Raw genomic sequence first — 20122 nt, 5'->3', positions numbered from 1 at the left:
CTTGAATATAAGTAGGACTTAACATTTTAGTTAATCCATTCCCTTATATAATAAATTAATCCTCCATAAGTCATTCAACTTGTTCAGCTGACCTGACTTAAATATAAGTAGGACTTAACATTTTAGTTAATCAATTCCCTTATATAAAATAGGTAGGACTTAACTGATAAGTTAATCCATCCCTAGAATGCCACCGTCCCATACCGGTGCATTAAACCACACAATCCAACAATTGATGTAACAATTAAGGAAATACATCAAACATTCCATAAATAACTATGATAAATATGATATCAAGTTATCACATAATAGGAATGACTTATTATTTATTTAAACTTCCTATATCATATGTCCTACACAAACTGAATCTTATACATAATGATATTTTATTATACCGTTAAATAATGATTCTCTATATCCAATTCATCCTACACATTTAATCTCAATTGCTAAAATATTTTAAAAGATTAAATCCATTCGTTTGTTTAAAACATTCAAATAGCAAGCATCATTATGATTGAGTCTATTCAAATTTATGAAAACCCAAACCTAGTCCCTATTTAATGTTCAGGAATCCTAGGTATATTTCTATGTTCCATCATTCCACAGATATGAAAAATACATAATTTAAACATGTAAAAATTCACATAAGAAATCAAATCAAAATCATGCATTTTATCAATTCATAACACAAGAATAGATATAAACCAATTTCATAAAACCTATGTTCTAACCCAATTAAACATGCATAATTATTTAATTTTATGTGTTTAATAAATTCTGGAATTTCCTAGGCATGTACAGAAACATAAATCAAAGGGAAAGAGATAGAAGAAGAACTTGCCTTAAACTTTCGAATCGAAAGTTAAACTTCTTCTTCCTTGATCTTCTCTCTACAGGGTTTTCTCCTCATTCCTTCTTCTTTCTCATTCTCTCTCTAACTCTTTCTCTATAGAATATATTACGTGATATATTTTCACTCATTTTTCAACCTATAGTTGTGTATTTATAGGCTAAATAATAACCCTATTCCTTTTCCCAATCCAAGTCAACTTAATAAAGAAAAATAAAAAATAAAAATATTAAAAAGGTAACTTAAAATATGTTACGTATATAATTTATGTATATCCTTATTAATTAAATAAAATATATACATTAGATTATTTATTAATACTAAAGTTACCATAATACTAAAAGGTAACTTAAAACATGTTACGTATATAATCTATCTATATCCTCATTAAATAAATAAAATATATACATCAGATTATTTACTTATACTAAAGTTACTATAATATTAAAAAGTAACTTAAAACATGTTACGTATATAATCTATCTGTATCCTTATTAAATAAATAAAATATATACATCAGATTATTTATTTATACTAAAGTTACCATAATATTAAAAAGGTAACTTAAAACATGTTACGTATAAAATATATGTATATCCTTATTATATAAATATATAAAATATATACATCAGATTATTTATTAATACTAAAGTTACTATAATATTAATAAATTACTTTCCTTTTTATATATATGTATATACATATATATCTATATATATACATATACAACTATCCATGGGTAATTATCCATACCCATCCAACCTCCTATTCACGTAGTCCGTGGGACCCAATTAGTTAGTCCATTACCACTAATCATAACCATAAAATAAAATAAAATAAAATAAAACATTTAATCATTTAATTTATAATTAATTACAATTAATCAAATACATCATTTAAGTGTACAATCTAATTAAACAAATAATACAAATAATACCTAGACAAAATACAAATAACACATAGATAAGTAGCCAATTAACCAAGTAACACTTAATTCAATTAAACACATAAACAATTAGTCAAATAATCAATTAAACAATTAAAAAAAATACAATAAAAATAAATAAATAAATACCGAGACTATCCTTTTAAAATTAGGGGTATTACAGTATATAAGAGTGTAAATTAAATTTTGGGACAAAAAAAATTATAATTTATTTTGTATAATATTATTAAATTATTATGTAACAAATATAATATATTATTATATACCACATCTATATTATATTATAAATATATTATTTAACATTTTTTATTTGTTGTAATATACTGGCTGTTAAATATATTATATATTATATAATAAATGTGTAGATGATGCATATGCATGCACTTATATACATAATTGGTGAAAGTGTTTTTGTTTGAATGTATCTTATTTTGTACATATGTATTGGATATTATTAAAATTTGTGATTTTAAATTGGGTGTTATATTTTATCATTTATTTTTAATATTTTTGAGATAATTAAATTACATACATATTTAAGACTTTTTGATATTAATAAAAAGTATTGAAAATATTATAAATTAATTAAAAATATTATGTATTTTTGTAATAAATATGTATTACTTCGAATTAAATAGTATTATTATTTTTATTTTAAAATTGTGATAATAATAAGTGTTAATAAATATTAATTTTATTTTTGATTCTTACTTTCTTAAAACTCAAAAATAAAAAACAAAACAAAACGTTACTAAACGCAAATTGAGTGTGGGAAATGCAAAAAAATGAAAGAAAATGAAAAAAAATTTCGTTTTGCTATCCCATTGGAGCGTTACTCGCCCACTTGCTATCCTATTCTCTCTCTCGCTCCTCTGAAACCCTAATTTACAGTTCTTTGTATTACTCAATGTCAACCAATCGAAACCTGCCAGAATAGCTGGTTACAATTCGAAGCAAAATTAGTTTCAGATATAAAAAGTAAGCAAGATCAAAATATCCCATATATATATATATATATATATATATAAAATAACCAAGATCAAAACCTACCCAAACATTTGTTCTAACTTCTAACCCTTGTTTACCTATTCCCAGACATGACCAAATCCAAAAACTGGATGGTGAATAGGATAGCAAATTTTTGTTGGCTTTGTAATTGATCAATCAGACTGAAAAAAGACGACCTAGACAAGATCACCGCTTAAGAACAGAAGCTATTCCCTTTCCAACCCTAGCCCTAGTTTCCGCAAACAGATAAAAAATTTCCACCCAAATCATAAGCTCGAGGAAGGAGGTTTTGGTCGGTACGGTCCGGTCCGGTCCGGTCCTGGCATATTTGAACTGTAAATATGAGTTGATCGTGAAATCGAACCCATCCGAAATAACTTTGATACATACATCAACGACAACAATGTCCGAAGCTCTCCGCAATCATTTACTGACCAAGAAAGTCGCGGATCGCTACCTAAAGCGCGAAGTCCTCGGCGAAGGTACCTATGGAGTCGTATACAAAGCCATTGATACCAAGGTATGTATATTTTCTCTTCCGTATATGTTCTAGGGTTTCTGAAGTTGTAGTAGACTTGTAGGGCTTCCGAAGTTGATAAAAACTTTTTTCTGTTCTATAGAAAGTTGTCAATCCGTATTTATATCGAATTGGTGAACAGCCTTACTCTTACTGTGAACTGTTGTGAATGGGTTCTTTTATTTCTACTTGATTGTTGGATTTTGGGACTTCAGTTGTTGAGTTTCAAAATTTTCGTAAACTTTTATAGTATCAATGATAATAGATTTTTTTTTTTTTTTGATTGATAATTTAGTATCCAAAATGTGTAGACTGGACAGACAGTTGCAATCAAGAAAATTCGTCTTGGAAAGCAGAAGGAAGGGGTGAATTTCACTGCTCTCAGAGAAATTAAATTGCTGAAAGAGCTCAAGGATCCAAATATAATTGAATTGATTGATGCCTTCCCTCATAAGGGGAACTTACATCTTGTATTTGAGTTCATGGAGACTGATCTGGAGGCTGTTATTCGTGATAGAAATATCGTTCTTTCACCAGCTGATATAAAGTCATACCTTCAGATGACATTAAAAGGACTTGCTTTTTGCCACAAGAAATGGGTCTTGCATAGGTATATATGTTGTGCTGAGAAGTCAATCTTTGAAATCCTTGTTGGGATTTTTAGTAAATGTTTTTTTTTTTTTCCTTTATATTTTTATTTATTTATTTATTTAACAGGGATATGAAACCGAACAACTTGTTAATAGGATCCAATGGACAGCTTAAACTTGCAGACTTTGGTTTAGCACGTATATTTGGGAGCCCAGATCGAAGGTTCACTCACCAGGTATACTTTTTCTTTCAAATTTGATTTTATGATAAATTGGGTCTTTCATAGCCATTCTTAGTTCTTTAGCCTGCAGTGATTTTCTGCAGTTGAGAAGTATATTTGATGATCGATGTTGTTGAACAATCATATTGAGCTTTTTGTTTGTGAATATATTAGCAATTTTGTAATTTTGGATTGGGGAATCTTTTGTTGCTTCTACTTATTTGAGATGCGGTAATACATGGAGAGTTTTTCATGGCCAAGAAACGTTTTTCTTATAGTAATGTATCATTGAAAGCATACTCAACCAAGGAGCCCAAAAACCAAAATGCAAGTACCAAATAGGGCCCTTATATTCTCAGCATATCCACAAAATCCAAAATCCACTACTTCCCCTATATGGAGTTACCAAGAATCCAAAAAAATAAAGAGCGAATAATATAGAACTTAAGCATCCCAATAGGAGTCTCCTCTCCATCAAAGGATCTCGTATTACTCTCCCTCCACAAGCCCTGCCATAAGCACTAGGGTGCCACCATCCAAACATCATGGGCTTGTGCCTCCACTATACACCGTCTCCAAGCCTCAAACATAAGAATGAAACTATAGTCTCCAGGAGGAACACTTGGTGGCTGGTGCCTATATGTTTCATTCTGATATGATTTGGAACCCTGAACCTTGTCCCTTTTTTAAAATTGAGAATTCTGTTTGTGTTTGAAGCTCTATCCTAATATCTGATCTTGACGCTATTTTTTTTTGGTCTTATTCACACATCAGTCATTGGATAACCTTTGTTTGACGAAGAGGCTAGGTAAAATGTTTGACATTTACTCTAGACTAGAAAATTGGAGAATTTTGTCACAGTTTATCTTAGTACAAGAAGTACTACTTAGCCGAAGTTCTAATTACTCTTGAATAGGTCTTTGCTAGATGGTATAGAGCACCTGAGCTGTTGTTTGGGGCCAAGCAATATGGTCCTGGGGTGGATGTTTGGGCTGCTGCTTGTATTTTTGCTGAACTTCTCCTACGGCGTCCCTTTCTGCAGGTAAAGTTATAATATCTTGGTTATTGATTCTTTTGACTTATCATGTATTCTGATTTTTGGAAAATTGGCTGGTGCCTTGGATCATCTTGACTTCATTTTTATGATCATCATTACTTGTGTATATGCTAGATTCTGTGTCATAGTTTCCATTTAATGATCATTGTGCTGTGATGATTTATCATTCCTGCCTTTCTTGATTACCCAATACTTTCTTTGGCTGAGAATTTCCTTGGCATCCTTTAGACCTAAACATAAACTAGAAGATCTTTTACTAAGCATGCAACTTTGCTTTTGAATATTAGTTATAAGAATTGTTTGACTTAATTATGTTCATTCTTCATCATGCACTTGAAGAAAGTAGCGAATCAGCTCGTGTTTCAATTATTTTTCTTTCCTAATAATATTTTTTTGTTAAACATTGATTTCCTCTTACATTAATTTTGTTGGCATTAGGTAGGGTAAGTGATCTATTGTTTAAAGTGTCCAATTGGCAAAGGTAGTAATTTTCTTTGCTTTTAGCCAAATGAAGGATTTTGTTTGAGATATCGATTTGGATGCTTTTTACCCATGTTACTAGGACTCTCCTGTCTCCCTCCAACACACGTACCCAAATCGGACACCTAGATCCTCAAACTATGATGATGGACGAAGAAAAATTATTCAAATTTGGTATTGAAGAAGAGTTCCCTACTTATGAGATAGGTGGAATCTATATTCTTTTAAGCATATTCCATTTAATTTCTTTTAATTAAATGATTATTGAGTATATGAAAAAATAATAGTATGACACATTACATTTTTAAGTAGCGCATTATGTTTTTAAGTATACAAAATGTCTCCACGTACCCTTATCCAAGTTTTTGGACACATTTCAAGCCAAGTCCCCTTATCCTAAATTTGCACTTTCAGATGTGTCACACTCAGACACATACGTGCACCTGATACAAGTACCAGAATTCAGCCAACATTGGCTTTTACTATATCTTCTTAATGTGTCGTTAATTTCCCCTTTTTGTATACATTCTTAAACCGATTGAATTGATGAAATTATGTCATCAAAAACCTAGATTATCTTGATTCTATAATAGATTTATTCCACGATGTATTCTCTATGATTTTGATTCTTTATTGTGCAACAGAGCATTTATGGATGCATGTCTTCAGAGTCAGGCATCCTTTGGCAATATTGAATTTCCTGCAAATCTCCTATGAGTAGTCATCTGAAGTGTACACATAATTGTGTTGCAATATAAAATGGATCCTGTAATGATAAGTTACCAAAAATATATATATTATTTGTTACCTGTTAGATAATATGATTATAGCAGTGATTTAGGCCTTTTGATAGAACATTGATTGGAGTGATTCATGGGATTGATTTTAGGGATCCTCCATCTCTATATATTTTATATTTATCGCATGTTTGTATTCTTTCACCTGTAAATAGAGATGATCATTGTAAACAAAATTAAGAGAGAATATAATGAAAGAGATCCTTTGGGCTTTGTGTGCCGTGGATGTAGGCTGTAGTGGCTGAACCACTATATATTCTTATGTTATTCATGTTCAATTTCTCTCTTCAATCTTATTTTTCTTAACATTATTAAATAGTAAATATTGTACAATGAGCTTCAATCTGGTGTTTTTGGATTCGATGTTGAATGGTATGGGTTTTTATAGCTAGGAATGTCATTATGGCATGATTGACTCATTTTTTTAGAAATATTGTTTTTTCGGTTAGGCAAATACTCTCACACCCCACAAATGTCCACTATGGGGCTCGAACCCATCACCTCCCCTTTGAGGGAGGTACCAGATGGGCTAGTGGCCCAATGGTGGCATGCTTGGCTCATTATACTTAAAATACTGAGGCTATTGTATAATTTAATTCTAGTCAAGTTTCAGTGGAGCTAGAGCACAGTAGCTAAGCCTACTTACAATTTTTTTTTTTAAAGTAAAATTTCATTGGGAGCATTACTTTGTTGCACCTGTGTAGGCATGTACATACACGATGTATACACTTTGAGAGTATACAACTGTACAATCATTCTCCTTGGAAAATATATAAGAGCAAACGAAAAAGGAAGAATTCCCAATAATAAAAAATAAAAAAAATAGAAAAAAAGAGGAGAGAAAAGACAAAAAGAGGGCTCACTAGTGTGTCCCTCAGAGACAGACTGAACATTTCTGCCCCTTCAAGTTCTTTCTTTTCTCTGATCCTAGATAATCCACCATATACATAAGGGAGTAGCCTGCCATATAGCCTGGTTCGGTTTCCCACATAGAGCATCTCCAACTCACAAGCACATCTTTCGCTAACTGTTTCTTCATCCTATTTGCACCTTCATCACCAATTGACTATAATTAGTTCTCTTGAGAAGGTTGTTAACGGTGAGAATCTTCCTAAGAATTAATTACTATCCAACCAAAAGTCTGCTTACAAGTAGGTATGGTACTATTACCTACTCCCACTGGTTCTTGCCATGCCCCTATTTTTTTTTTTTTTTTTGATAAGTAAGATTTTATTAAAAACTCTCAAAAGGGGAACGAAGCCCAAAGAACCAAAAGAAAACAAAAGGGCCAAAGGGCGCCTTAGACCTTCAGAGAGGCCAAGAAAACAATAATTTCCTCCATAGATCTATAATCTCTTCCTGAAACCCAACAAAAAAGAGTAGAAATAACGGAGAACTTAAGCATAGAAACAGTCTTCTTTTTTCTGTCAAAATATCTCCTATTTCTCTCAAGCCAAATACACCACGAGATACAAAGCGGCATAGCCCTCCAAACGTCCTTAATGCCCGCCCCAACAGAGACGCCTCTCCAAGCCTCAATCAACCCTCTAGAGGAATAAGGTATGGCTCAATGGACCCCAAATAATCTAAGCATCAAATCCCAACAATCTCTGGCCATGCTGCAATGTAAAAGGAGGTGATCAACAGACTCCTCATTACACAAACACGTGTAACAGTGATTGACCACTACCTGATTCCTCCTTCTCAGATTATCCTGGGTTAAAATCTTACCCAGGACAGAGGTCCAAGCAAAAAAGGCGACCTTGCGGGGAGCCTTGGACCGCCAAATAGACTTCCAAGGGAAGGGATCTCCATGACCAACCGAAAGGCATCTGAAAAAGGACCTAACCTCAAAACGGCCTTGCGAGTTAGGAATCCAGAACCACCAATCCGATTCCCCAAAAGAAATCACCTGGCTATACAACAGCTCCAGAAAACGAGAAACATCCTCGATCTCCCAATCCTGAAAATGCCTCCTGAACTGAACATATTTTATAGTGTTTGGGATGGGTATGGAAAAATAGTTTTAAACCCAATGTATGTTCAGGGCGGGTTTCGGTTTTACTTGATCTTGCACCACCCAGGCATACAAATATGTATAAATGAATTGCATGTACAAATCTACCCTTATCTATAACTTGTCTAACCCTAATACCAATTATCAAAGCTGCTTATGCCAATATCCCAAACCCCTCTTCTCACCCCTTTGGTTCTCCTTCCTCACAAAAATGGCTGCCTCACTTGTACTGTCCCTTCTCACTCCCCTCCCTTGAACCCTTAACGAGTCACCTCTCTGTCCCTCACGACCTTGATTGCTATGAATTTGTCCAAAAAACCCGGCAGTGATTCCTCTTTGGCTTACAAACCAAGCTGGAGTTTCTATTCTTAGGGTTTCAATATGCCTTCAGATGCTGTGACCAAAACTGATGGATCTTTGTGTGAATCTACTGTCAGCATCTCTTGCTTGTTTTTCAATTGATTTTTATCAGATCCACAACCTTCAATACACCCTTTTATCTTTCGATCCATATAAGTAGATGTATTGATTTATTTATATATGTATACAAGCATATACTCGTTTCATTTATACATATGTTTTCAGTGCAGATAATCAGAAATAGGGGTTTTGTCAAACGGGGCAGGACGGGTGGTGACATATATTCTAACCCCAGTTACAAATGGGGATGGGATCCCGTCTCATACCTGGGAGGGGTATGGAAAATATTTTCCCTATTAGGGTTGGGGTTGGGGGAGGGGGTGCCCCATCCCAGATCCACCTTATTATCATCCCTACTTAGGACGAGCAGGTGCAGTATCACATCGCCTACCAGGCGAACCAAATATGGCCATATCCCCAAAACACACTACAAAATGTTTTCGCCTTGAAGGTACTTCTCTTCAGCGTCATCCATCTCCAAATACCCACCTTAACGCATCTTCCTCTGCCTCCACAAATACCTGAGCATATAACAAGTGCAGGAAACCTCAATATCCCAATTATCAAAAAAAAAAAGAAAAAAAAAAGAGAAGGAATCCTCAATATCCCCCAACTCCCAGATCTGCAGTGACATACGGAAGTGAACATCCCATATGATCCCGCTCAAAGTGAATCTGGGACAATCTGCCACCATATTTTGTAATCAACTGCAAATCTGAAAAGACTTGAGAAGGTATGTGTCATGCTCCAGATTGCGAACCCAGTGTGTGAATGGGAAAAAGAGGAAGGAAATGAATTAAATGTTCCACACAGACATTCTTTCCTAAGGACCCCTTCTTGACCACCTCACACTTCAAAATATTTTGAAATGAAACTAATTTTAGATGCAAGTGGACTTGAAGGGCTTCAATTTGGACACAAAATTTACCCAATTTGAATTTAAAACAAGTCAGCTAAGGTCTTCAAAAGTTGATCCAGTGTTGTTGAGTGAACAGTACTTTCAGTCAACTCATTCACTCTGTAGATCATTCCTGTTAAAAATCAAATTTCTCTCCAACCACATACTATGCAACATTCCATATTAGTCCTGTGATGAAATCTGCAAGAGTAAGGGGTGAGCTACAATATAACTATCTAAAGTCAAAAGTTTCATTGGGAGTCAAGCTCTGCCTTCATTATCTGCAAGAGTAAGGGGTGAGCTACACATGCCCACTTGAAATAACACTAACCATACTGATCATGACATTTTGGTATGTGCGAGTGTAACGTGTATGCATTCCTTGAAATGAACTTTTTCACAAGCTTTATTCCTTAAATTATGTGACAAATCATTTCATGCAAAAATATCAATAGTTCGACATAATTTATATCACACTTAGCAAAACCAAAACTTACATCATAACATAGGATCACAATAATGACACCTGTCACAACATCGTGGATGTGTGCATCCAAATTTTCCCATGGACACAAGTCCCACCATTTCCCTCGCATTACGGGCTACTAACCCTATGGACACAAGTACCACTTAGCCAAGGTTTGGATCTTACACCCTTGGGCTCCCTACTTGCTTTATGGGTCACAAAAACCACCACACCATATAACACTCACATAATACATATTATCATTTCCATTTCACAGCACTTGGAATAATCCATTCGTCTTCCAAGTACGTTCATCATGGTAGAGAATTAATTTTGTCACAAGAAGTTACCATATGTCACAAGCATTCATTCAATTCAAACACTTTTAGAGGCATTATACAAAATCACATTTTCCAACCTAGAAATTCCCCCATCTTACCATGGGTTTAATCCCCTTACTTCCCAATGCACATAATCTCATTCAAATATATACATCCAAATAATACATGTGTACACATTACACACAGTTCATGTTTCAATTCCACATAATCACAACATGAAGTCTAGGGTTTCATGAGTGAGCATGATTTAATGAATTTAACATATATGAATGCATGAAACATATCAAGAGTTGATATAGCTAGTGAAATCCCTACCTGTTACATGGTCCTGCTGAGGTAGGTAAGATTTCCATTCTTTTTCTTTTTCACTTTCTTCTCTTTCTTAGGTGCTGTGTGTGTATGTATGTTCTCATGGAAGCAATCTCTCTCTCTCTCCCTCTCCCCCTCCTGCCATGCAAAGCTTTATGTTCTCCTTTCCCTGTTCTTCGTGTTATACTATATATGTAAATATATATTGTGCACCGCCGAGGCCTTTAAAGAAAAGCTTCTTCAGGAATCTTGTAAGTGTTATATTGTAATATGATATATATTTCTTTAGTCTTTGGAAGACTCCATACATATAAACATGTGTCTGTGTGTATTTGTAATCCATATATTTTGTAATCAATACACATGGGGTTGACACATGTCTCTCATGATTTAATCTCTTGTATATATTTTTTTTTAGCAATCTACTTCCTATATTTATGTTTTCCTCCACCACTAACCTATTTTCTTTATTTATTTTAAGTCCACTAGTTTCTATGTTTTACACTTTTCACTCCCATTGACATTTCTTTCCTATATAATTAAATTCCTCCATTTTCTAAATTTCATACTTAAACACCACTAATTAACTTTTTTTATTTCTTTATATTCCAAAAATTCCTTTTTTTTTTCTTTTTTTTTTTTTCTACTCACAATTATTTCATCATTAAAATTTAATCTCAAATCTTAAAGAGTTGTGCTAGTCCAAATATGTTAATTGGGTTGCACTAACACACAACGATATTCCTAAAATTTTCTTGTTTAACCCATCTAGTTAGATTAATCAAATTCCTAAATTCACTTTTGTCATCACAAATTAACATGTAAATTAGTTTAAGTGAACCTTAAACCATAACTCCTACTAATTAACTTTAACAAAAATTTCAGTAATCAGGACATTATAGTCCTCACTCTATCAATGATCAATCCAGAACCTGGCCACTGCTGATTGCCCATCGCAAACCTTACATGTTATTCTACTGGACTAAATCGAATTTGTTTTATTGGCATTTTCTTCACCATTTTTACTCTTGCTCAGTGTCTCACCAATCTCTCTCAGGAAAAATCTTCTTTTAATGCGCAACAATATTCTAATGCATTAAGGGTTTGAAAATTTGAACTTTAATTTGGAACCATTAAATTATGGTTCTCCATTCTCCCTTAATTTTTTTTTAAATTCTCCCTTAATGTTTTTTTTTTTCTTTTTCGGAATGTTATTCTCCCTTAATGTTCTGATTATAGAATTATGTACTATGTTAAATATGCGAGCAAATGTTTATGTTATTTGTACATCTGTCCCTGACTACTATCTGATTTCAATGACATTCCCAGTCTAATTCATTTGTGATATTAGTGCTATTTTCTTTGTTTGACATATACCTTCCGAATTCATTTTAATTGTTTTTCAGGGTAATAGTGACATTGACCAATTGGGAAAGATCTTTGGGGCTTTTGGGACTCCAAAGCCCTCTCAGTGGCCTGATATGATTTACCTTCCTGATTATGTTGAATACCAGTGTGTTGCTGGGCAGTCTCTTCGCACATTGTTTCCCATGGCTAGTGATGATGCTTTAGATCTGTTATCAAAGATGTTCACGTATGACCCAAAAGCTAGAATTTCAGTGCAGCAGGCATTAGAGCACAGGTATTTAAATTTGACATTTCAATTGGATACTTTTACAGTTGTGAGGTTTAATCTTTGTTTTTGTCATTAGGTACTTCTCATCTGTTCCTCCGCCAACAGAATCAGCTTTGCTCCCTAGACCTCCCCCCAAAAAAGAGTCGTCCAATTCTAGAATTTCAGATTTCAATAAACAAGAAGGTCCTACCGTATTGTCTCCTCCAAGAAAGTCCAGGAGGGTAATGCCACATCGCGAGGGATTCGAAGGAAATGAGCACCAAGTTGATAAGATTGACTATCATGCAAATGAAAACAGACAAGCAGTTGGTGAGAAGAGTGAACTTGTACCTATGTCAGTAGATCTTTCTATATTTGGATCGAGACCTCCACCTAGACCAACAATTAACAGGTAAAGCTATAACATTTTAATTTATTGACTCTATAGGTAGTACGTAGATCTTTTACCTCTTGTAGAATTTCACAATCATTCTTGACTTCTTTTCTTTCTTGTTATTATTATTATTTAGATGAAATCTTAGTTAGACTTGAATATTGAATTTAAGCTCTTGAATAACAAGTTCTAAAGTTGAACAGGCTATATTGCACAGATTTTGATTGTTTCCCCATTTTATAAAGGGTGAAGAATTGAGCAATTCATATGTGTAGCAGTCAAGTTGAGGGTTTGGATAGATATTTCTGTTTGATTGGCTTTGGCTTTGGCTTCTGGTTTATACTCCTGGTGCACCACTTTGGTTGCATCCTGTCTTCTGATGCTTTCTAATGACATTTTACTCGAGGATCTCATATAAAATTCCTTAGAACTTAAGGTTAGGTTGCATAACAGATCACCGAATCTCGTATTTTTATAATTTAAACTATATTGAAGTGGAGAGATTGTGAAGATAAATTAGAGGCCACTCTGCTCCTATTAGGACTAAGGTTGGAATCATAGCTGCAGTGATGCAAACAGAGGGTAAAACGGATATGTTTCGTAATAGTCTCAATGATTAGCAGTAATCTTTTGTTCATGTTGCACAACTCTCCGAAGTAGTATTGATATGCATGTTTTAACCTCATATTTGTAAAAATTTGCATTTTGACATCTTTTAATGAATTTGTTTCAATTTATATGCACGATTTAAGATAGATGATAATTTTTTATTCGTTTTAAGTTGTTGGCAAGGTGAAATGCTTACTAATTGTTTTTCTTCTTTCAATATAATGACTACTAATACATTAAAAGATGCAAAACTATCAAAACTACTCAATAAAACATGTTCCAAACAATTTGATTGTCTCAGTATCACATAAGATACTAATACACTTCAAAGAGGAGGGGAGGGGTTCAAGCCCCGGCGCGTGTGGGCAACGTGTGTGTGTGTGTGTGAGTGCTTACCTGAAAAAAAAAAAAAAAAAAAATACTAATACACTTAAAGATTTTTTTTAAAAATGCAAAATTTCTAAAAGGCAAAGTGCACTGAACCCCTATACTATACAAACGTTGCAAATAAGTCCACCAAAGTTACCAATTGGGCTAGTTGATTGATTGAAGGAATGTTATTCATTAAGGCAAATATATTTATCTAGTTCGACCACAATTAGAATAGTTGATCGGTTGAAGGAATGGAATTAATATTATTTAGTTGGACCAGACTGACCAGTGAACTTCCACGAGTGAGAGTCAGGAATAATTAGGCTAGTTGATCTGTTGAAAGAATCGTATTCATTAAGGTAATATATTTTTTAGTTCGATCACTATTAGGCTACTTGATTGGTTGAAGGAATGGTATTTATTAATGTAATATATTATTTAGTACAACCAAAATTAGGCTAGTTGATTGGTTGAAGGAATGGTATTCGTTAAGATTTAGTCGTGGGCAACGTGTATGTGTGTGTGTGAGTACTTACCTGAAAAAAAAAAAAAAAAAAAAAAAAAAAAAAAGAAAAAGAAGAAAAAGAAAAGAAAGAAAGAAAAGAAAAAGTAAATACTAATACACTTAAAGATTTTTTAAAAAAATGCAAAATTTCTCAAGGGTAAAGTGCACTGAACCCCTATACCATACAAATGTTGCAAATAAGTCCACCAAAGTTACCAATTGGGCTAGTTGATTGATTGAAGGAATGGTATTCATTAAGGCAATATATTTACCTAGTTCGACCACAATTAGACTAGTTGATCGGTTGAAGGAATGGAATTAATATTATTTAGTTGGACCAGTCTAACCAGTGAACTTCCAAGAGTGGGAGTCGGGAATAATTAGGCTAGTTGATCTGTTGAAAGAATTGTATTCATTAAGGTAATATATTATTTAGTTTGACCACTATTAGGCTACTTGATTGGTTGAAGGAATGGTATTTATAAATGTAATATATTATTTAGTTCAACCAAAATTAGGCTAGTTGATTGGTTGAAGGAATGGTATTCATTAAGGTGAATATTATTTAGTTCGACCAAAATTAGGCTAGTTGATTAGTTCAAGGAATGGTATTTCATTAAGGTAATATATTATTTAGTTTGACCACAATTAGGCTACTTGATTGGTTGAAGAAATGTTGTTAATATTACTTAGTTGGAGCACAATTACGCTAGTTGATTGGTTGAAGGAATGGTATTTCATTAAAATAATATATTATTTAGTTGGACCACAATAGCGCTAGTTGATTGGTTGAAGGAATGGTATTCATCAACAGAATATGTTATTTAGTTTGACCACAATTAGGCTAGTTGATTGGTTGAATGAATGGTATTCATTAATGTAATATATTATTTAGTTCGACCACAATTAGGCTAGTTGATCGGTTGAAGGAATGGTAATTTAGTTGCACCACAATTTGGTTGAAAGAATCATATTCATTAAGGTAATATATTATTTAGTTCGACCACAACTAGGCGAGCTCATTTTTGAAGGAATGACATTCATTTAGTTCGACTACAATTAGGCGCGAAAGGTGCGCGCCTTGCGCTCTATGCTTAGGCGCAAATGTTGTGCGCCTTATTCAACTCGCCTCGCCTGGGACTATCCCAGGTGCGCCTGATGCGCCTTGAGGTGCTGAGGCTAAGGCTTGAGCCTTAGAGCCCTCCTTGCCACGCCTTTTATAGACTTTAAAAGGCTGCTGCCACTGTTCTCTATCAATGCTCTCATTGTAAAGAGCATTTTCTGCAGGTTTCTAATACAGTATTTGGTGGATAAAGTGTAATGTGTGAAGAATGATATAGATGGGTGTGGGAGAGACGAATCAGAACACAATATTGATCAGGTCTCATGATTGGGAGACTTTGTTGTGGAGTTAAATGGCATTCTTCTGAAGCCTTTGGCAAATTTCTTGGAGACTTAGATCCAGGTTATAAGAGTGGTTTTTTCCAGTACCTGTGGAGGTGGTGCCACTCATTTGGTATACTGGTCACGGGTATACTTGGTGGCAGTTCTAGTAGTATTATGCCGAGTTTGAGTATATGAATCTTTTCTGACGTATAATATAAAGTCAGGTAAATTGTATTTCACCCTCTTTAACTTGTAGCATTATGTAGTAAACCCCCCTTTTAATTTTGTTTTCCCACACCCCCCAACAAACTAACCTCCCGGGGAGGGGGTGGTGGTGTTGTACTTTTACGAAAATATCCCCCCCAACTCAAGTCATGAGTGGGTTTATTGTAATTCGACTAATTGCGTGAATTTAGCTAAAAGATTACGTTTCTTCTCTCTCTCTCTCGAATAATAATATTTGAACTTACGTTTTCCAAACACCACCACAACTAACTGCCCGGGGAGGGGGTGGTGGTGTTGTACTTTTACTAAAATACCCCCACCAAGTCAAGTCCTGAGTGGGTTTATTGCAATTCGACCAATTGTGTGAATTTAGCTAAAAGATTATGTTCTCTCTCTCTCTCTCTCTCTCATAATAATTTTTTAACTTATATCTCTCTCTTGAATAATAATTTTTGAACTTATATTTTCTGTTACATGCATCAACATACTTTTAATTAAAGAAAAACATAAAAATAAAAAAGTAAAATTCATAGTTATGAGTTCAACTGCATGTTAACATATATTTGCATAGTTAAATCCTGCAATATCATTTCCTCCCCCCTTTTTTCTTATCCAACCAAACAAAATGAGAGAAAAGCATACTATTGTATGCCATTCAATTACTTTTTGTAATTAAAATTCATCTTTGACGATAAATATGATTTTTTAGATATATTTTTAATGCTTTTAAAAGTATGTTGCTACACGGAACAGAAAATATTAGTACTATTATTGTTCAAGATAGAAAAAAAACAGAATCTTTTATCTAAATTCATACAATTGGGCGAACTGCATAAAACCCCTTGACTTGGTTGACTTTTTGGGGGTATTTTTGGCAATAAGTCAAAAAGTAAACCCCCTTGGCTGGGGTGTTTGGGATGGGTGGGGGGGTGGTTTTCTCTCTCTTTGAAATTCCTTTGGCGTCGCTTTTCTCACATTGATGTCACTGATAGAGGAGTAGAGATAATATTTGAGAAGTTTGATCAATATTTTTAATACTTTTGGAAGGTGAGTATTGGGAGAAGATATGAAGATGCTTTTGAAATCTTCTTCTCCTTCCTCTTTTTTTTTTTAGTGAAATGGTATCATTTAATTAAACATAGTATGTGAAAAGTATTTATATAAAAATGCATAGAGGAGCGAATGTATTATATATATTCTATTTCATTCCTAATCTATAAAAAATTATTTAATTCCCTCACTTTAGTTCTTTTTGTTTGTAAAATTTTCTAATTTTGTCCATGAAAATCACAAACTTAAGCAATTATACATCTTAAAATAACGAGCTTGCTAAGTATGGTTGTTGAAATCTTATTCTTGATCCAATGAGCTTGTGATTTAAACTACTGTATTGATACAATTTATACAAAAATCTAAATAAGCATGTTTGTTGAAATCTCATTCTGGATCCAATAATCTTGTGATTTAAACTAATTTATTGATTCCATTTGTACAAAAGTTCCCAAGAGGGTGGTACTTATCAAAAAAAAAAGTTCCCAAGAGGGTGGCATCCTTGTGGAACCCCTTTAGGTATTTCGAATTATGGGTCTTGAGTCGACTCCCCATTCAATAAGAAAATTATGTCTAAAGTTTCTTCTCATTTTAATTCTGCAGTGACCCTTTTAATGTGCTTTGGACTACTTGACTGCTAAGGCAGCTAGATTAGGCCATTTTTAATTGATTAGTTGGTTTGTTGTTGATTCTTTTTTATTTATTTATATACTATATATATATTTTGAAATCTGTATTCTTGTGATACTTGTTTCATTATTGTATGAAATATAGAAATGGACAAAAGTCTCCATGAAAGCATTATTATTGGCCAATTACCCCCCTCCTCTCTCTCTCTCTCTCTCTCTCTCTCACCAAGTTTGCTTGAACCAACTTACCTCTTATCCATACAGAGACTAGTACTCATTTTGTGCAATGCTACATAGCTCTTCATGGTTGAGTTGTACAAAAATTTAAAAATAGAATTTCTCTTTATCTATTCATTTGTTTTGTTTTTGTTTTGTGCGTGTGTGTGTGAGAGAGAGAGAGAGAGTACTGGTGTCTCTAAATTAGCAAAGCTTTTGTGCTTGAACTGGTGCCTAAAATTAGTCTTAGTTTTTCTCTTTATTTCACGAGTTTTAGGGGGGGTCATCATTTACCTTTTATAAATTCTGAAGCACAAATATTAGTTGGTAGCTTTCTCACATGGTAAAACCTTGGTACTCTTGATCCTACTCCATACTGCAAGAGTGTGTGTATATATATATATATATTTACATAAAGTGAGTGATTTGATCATTTTCTGTTCCCAACTTTCGATCTTCTTCTACAGCGCTGACAGATCACATCTAAAGAGGAAATTGGATCTGGAATTCCAACACCCTGAAGAGGATTAATCTTTATACTCCCATTCATGGATTTGGTTGTTTGTCCAAGGGACATTCCACTTTATGAGGTATGAACAGCGGCATCTGAAGATATTTTAACCGTTTAGTAATTAGTAGTTATGTTCTTCTGTAAATCTTTTTTTTTCCTGTTTTTTACCATCTTCTGTAAATCTATTGATTGATATATTATCATTAATGATGGTTGTTCAAATTTAGGGGAATGCAGTCCTCAGTGGAAGTAGGTTATCACTATGTCAGACCCAATCCACTGGCCCAAGAAGTACTATAAACACTGGGAAGTTAACCCTTTTCTAATGTTTCCCCGGGAATGTGTTCGCCCACGGAAAGACAAAATTTTGGAGAAGTTCCATATCGCAACTACTTATGCTTGAGAATAGTTGATTCATGGTTTGTTGGTATCATACTTAAAATAAAAAATAAAAAATAAAGAAAATGATTTGTTGGACATTCAACTGTGCATGTTATTCAGGTCAGTCGAGATGGAGAGCCGAGAGTGTTGTAGCAAAGGCTGTTATTATATTATTAAACAAGTTTTTTCTGAGAAATGTGAGGCACTTGACATGGTTTTTATTTATCTTTATTTTTTTGTTCATTTTCCTAGCTATATCAAGGCTTTCATACGTACTGAGTTACATAACATTGTGTGGCCTGTATATGATATTCCTTGACTGATCAGCTTATCAGATGCTTTTATATTAGATTGAAATACATTAGGACTTAAATGTCCGTGATTAATAGCATTTGATGTAAGTGGGTAGGAATTTGGACAATGGGGGAATGCAGTTTCTGTGGGATTGATGTTTGCACGCGGCACTGGGATTCAGAGATGGTGGATTGGTATGATAAGGATCATTTCTGTTAAAATCATCCATATTGATTCTTAACGGGTTGTCCTGCATGTACTCGGTAGTGAAATATGAAAATCTTGACAGGTTGCTCTTGCTTTGGGTTACATTACTTTGAGGCTCAAGTTCTTAGGCGATCTCTGTCGTTTGTGGGTGATTGGTGATTGCGGATATTTGATGTTTATTGACTACACGAGTAATGGTTACTAGTTATCCATTGTATATTTGTATATCTATGCATGTGTGTGTATATATATATATCAATGCATACCCATAAATTTATGAATACTGCATGCTTTGTTCTCACTTATCGCAATGTGGTGATGAAGGTAAGGGACGGCTCTATTATCGGCAGAGCTGCTACTTGCTTCTGTCATTTTTCCAATTTCCAACTATTTGGTTCGATGACGCTTTTCTTTTGTAGAAATCCCACCTTTTCTGAGGCTTGAAAGGGTTGTAAATGGATCAGACATTCGAAGAATTGTTCGAGTTCGAGTTCAGCTTGTTAATAACTTAGTTCTCGTATAGCCAAAGAACCAAGCTCAAGATTATATTATAGGTCTCAACCTTCAATTTCAAATTATTAATGCAAACAAACAATAAAACAAAATCATCTTTCATTTGAGAATATCTGTAAAATCTTTCCTTAGACTGGAGAACTTCGATATGCTCATTACCGTGCAACGCATGTAAGGGCACCGATAGATTATTCTCAAATGACTAAACGAAATGAATGCAATTTGTGTGCCACTAATTAATATAACCGTAACAGTGAACAATCTGTAACATTTTGTTGGTGTTGGTAACGCCTGG

At 33.8% G+C, this 20122-nt stretch overlaps 1 protein-coding gene across 2 annotated transcripts; it reads left to right on the top strand.

Annotated features, from left to right (window-relative positions):
• The first annotated feature begins 2572 nt into the window (after positions 1-2572).
• LOC132286594 (cyclin-dependent kinase D-3) lies at positions 2573-19068 on the top strand. 2 transcript variants are annotated; one of them, XM_059788953.1, is made up of 8 exons: positions 2573-3327; positions 3636-3934; positions 4042-4150; positions 5052-5177; positions 12327-12562; positions 12633-12947; positions 18389-18511; positions 18670-19068. In XM_059788953.1, the coding sequence occupies exons 1-7, from the start codon at positions 3211-3213 to the stop codon at positions 18450-18452; spliced, it is 1266 nt and encodes a 421-aa protein (XP_059644936.1). In that variant the 5' UTR covers positions 2573-3210; the 3' UTR covers positions 18453-18511; positions 18670-19068. The 2 variants fall into 2 exon arrangements, with proteins under 2 accessions (XP_059644936.1, XP_059644935.1); XM_059788952.1 differs by having other exon boundaries at positions 18660-19068.
• The last annotated feature ends 1054 nt before the right edge of the window (positions 19069-20122 follow it).

Source organism: Cornus florida, unplaced genomic scaffold, assembly GCF_030987335.1.
Source record: "Cornus florida cultivar Cherokee Brave unplaced genomic scaffold, ASM3098733v1 CherokeeBrave_3.0.0_Hap2_Chr11, whole genome shotgun sequence".
NCBI classification, from domain to species: Eukaryota; Viridiplantae; Streptophyta; class Magnoliopsida; order Cornales; family Cornaceae; genus Cornus; species Cornus florida.
This window is presented reverse-complemented; position numbering and strand designations above follow the sequence as displayed.